General features: G+C 45.8%; 1 protein-coding gene across 1 annotated transcript in view; it reads left to right on the forward strand.

Annotated features, from left to right (window-relative positions):
* CCDC127 (coiled-coil domain containing 127) overlaps positions 1 to 1,712 on the forward strand; it is an 11,671-nt gene extending 9,959 nt beyond the window's left edge. Inside the window, exon 3 of the mRNA XM_012660142.1 lies at positions 750 to 1,712. Within this exon, the coding sequence (XP_012515596.1) occupies positions 750 to 1,411 (662 nt within the window). The 3' untranslated portion in view covers positions 1,412 to 1,712. The remainder of the gene's footprint in view (positions 1 to 749) is intronic.
* The last annotated feature ends 1,108 nt before the right edge of the window (positions 1,713 to 2,820 follow it).

Below are 2,820 nucleotides of genomic sequence, written 5' to 3' on the forward strand. Positions count from 1 at the left end.
GGGCACTGCGGCCGGAGTAGGCAAATGGTACTAGGTTTCAGAGGAAAAAAGCAGCGGTGGATTCTCCCCACAATGGAATATTAGAAGAATTGCCTTGCTTGTCTTTTGGGCACCCAGCCCTTATCTGATTTTTAAATAGGCGTTTTGCCTATTGTATGTTTTCTGTATATCCATTTCTATATTACATGTTTTCTATATATCCGTGGATGGCTGTAGCACGTCCATTTCCATTGGATGTGCCGTCGCCACCTCAGTTCCACAAGCATAAAACCAGACTCATCCTTCATACCCAATGTTGTCTTCTTGGGACCTCGGAAGTCTTAAGCTTTATTGAAATGCTATCCTTAGCTGCTTTATGTTTTCTTTTTTTCTTTTTTAGAGACATGGTCTCATTCTGTCACCCAGGCTAGAGTGCAGTTATGTCATCATAGCTCACTGTAACCTCAAACTCCTGAGTTCCACTGATCCTCCTGCCTCAGCCTCCCAAGTAGCTGGGACTGCAGGTGTGCGCCACTACACTCAGCTAATTTTTTTATTTTTTGTAGAGAGTCTGTCTCACTATGTTGCAAGGCTGGTCTCAAACTCCGGGCCTCAAGCAGTCCTCCCAGTTTGGCCTCCCAAACTGTTGGGATTACAGGCGTGAGCCACCGCACCTGGCTTGCTTTTTGTTTTCTTTAAGTGAAGATTCTAGAGCTTCAGCTGTAACTTTTCATTTTGTGTATTTTTCTCCCCCAATTTATTCACGTCAGGTTGGATTTGGTCTAGGGAGTCCAAGAAAGAAATAGAAAAAGAGAGAGAAGCATACCGTCGGAGAACCACTGCTTTCCAGCAGGATCTTGAAGCCAAGTACCATGCTATGATCTCAGAAAATCGGCGTGCTATTGCTCAGTTGTCTTTGGAACTTGAAAAGGAACAAAACAGAACGACCAGTTATCGAGAAGCCCTTATCTCTCAGGGGCGCAAGTTGGTAGAAGAAAAGAAGCTTCTGGAACAGGAACGGGCCCAGGTGATGCAAGAGAGAAGGCAGCTGCAGCCTTTGAGGACTGCGTATCTGAGCTGCCTGGAGAAGGAGGACGACTGGCAGAGGAGAGCCAAGCTTCTGCTGAAAGAGTTTGAAGACGCTCTCAGAGAAAGGCAGGGCATCTACTGCAGTCTGTTTCTCCCTCGCCACAGGCGACTGGAGTTAGAGAAGAACCTACTGGTGCGAGCATCCACGGACCCAGTTGCTGCTGACCTAGAGATGGTAGCTGGTCTGACTGACATATTTAAGCATGATACGTATTGTGGTGATGTCTGGAATACCAACAGACGCCAAAACGGGAAACTCATGTGGCTGTACCTCAAATACTGGGAACTAATTGTCGAACTGAAAAAGTTCAAGGGAGTGGAGAAAGCCATACTAGAAAAGTAAGACAAGCGTGAGGTGAAACTTCTTTTCGGGGCTCAAGGCCAGCTGTCGCCGTGCATTCTGGGCATCCAGCGTCTTCTGTGCAGTGCTCCCTGTGTTGTGACCTCCACTCCCGCCATGCTCCGTGAGCAGAAGCACAGCGAGGCCTCAGAGACAGAAGGCTTCCTCCTCCATCCGCTGCAGCTGTACAGATAGAGTTTCCCTGAAGAGCTTTTTAAGCTACCGGTATTTTGTTAAGCAGTATAGTATAATCTCATATTTTAGTTCTAGGGTAAAAATGGGTTTTTTAAAAAGTCAAATACAAGGCCGGGTGAGGTGGCTCACACCTGTAATCCTAGCACTCTGGGAGGCCAAGGTGGGAGGATTATTTGAGCCCAGGAGTTTGAGGTTGCTGTGTGCTATGATGACGCCACTGTACTCTTGCTGGATAACAGAGCAAGACTGTGTCTCGAAAAAAAGTCAAATAGTATTGATCTTCACCATAGGTCATTTGCTGTCTGTTTTTATCAGTCCCTAAATAAATTGTTTTCCCCTCATTATTTTTCTCTCCCCAAATTACATTTAGGAGTTGTCAGGTAATGTGTAGAACTCCTAGCAGGTGATAATAGGAAGTAGTAACATATTATCAAGAATTCATGTTTTAAAGATCTCCTCACTCCACAAATTGCAGGGGGAGGGAATGCCAAGCGTTTCTTGTATCCAGTTGATACCCTAGTGTGTGTTTGGAATTTGGCTATGTCTGTATTCAGTAAGCAGATATCATTTATTAGTAATAATATATAATCAGAAACGCTTACAATTTATAACACCACTTTTTATTTGTGTAATTCTTTACTCTTTACAAAATGTTTTTACATGTATTATCTCAATTTTTACCACAACCTAAAAGGTAGACAGGCATTTATTACAAACTCCTTTCTACACATAGCTCATACGAACTGAGCCTTTGTACATATTCACTCATGTAATCGTCACTCTAGTTACGAAATATTGCTGTTCTTCTCTGCGTGTGGGGGTCCAAAAGACCGCCCCCCAATTCCACACCTGCTGAGGGATCCCACAGGACTCAGCATAGAATCATACAGCTAAGATTTGTTATGTGAAAGGATACAGCAAAACCAGCAAAGGGAGAAGACGAAGGGAGTGAAGTTGAGAGGAAACCAGGCATGAGCGTCCCAGAGTCCCTCCCAGTGGAGTCACGCGGGACATGCTTAACCCCAAGAACAGGCTGTGACACACATGGGGAATGTCCACCAGCGTCGCACACTAGAGACTCAGCACCCAGGGCTTTTACTGAGGGCTGGTCACGTGGCACCCTCTGCCTGGCCGTGCCGACATTCCAGACTCCCAGAAGGAGAGCAGGGGTTGGCATGAGCCATACCGTTTGCACAGTTCAGGCACGCTGAGCCACG

Source organism: Propithecus coquereli, unplaced genomic scaffold (assembly GCF_000956105.1).
Source record: "Propithecus coquereli isolate 6110/MARCELLA unplaced genomic scaffold, Pcoq_1.0 Scaffold658, whole genome shotgun sequence".
Classification (NCBI taxonomy): domain Eukaryota; kingdom Metazoa; phylum Chordata; class Mammalia; order Primates; family Indriidae; genus Propithecus; species Propithecus coquereli.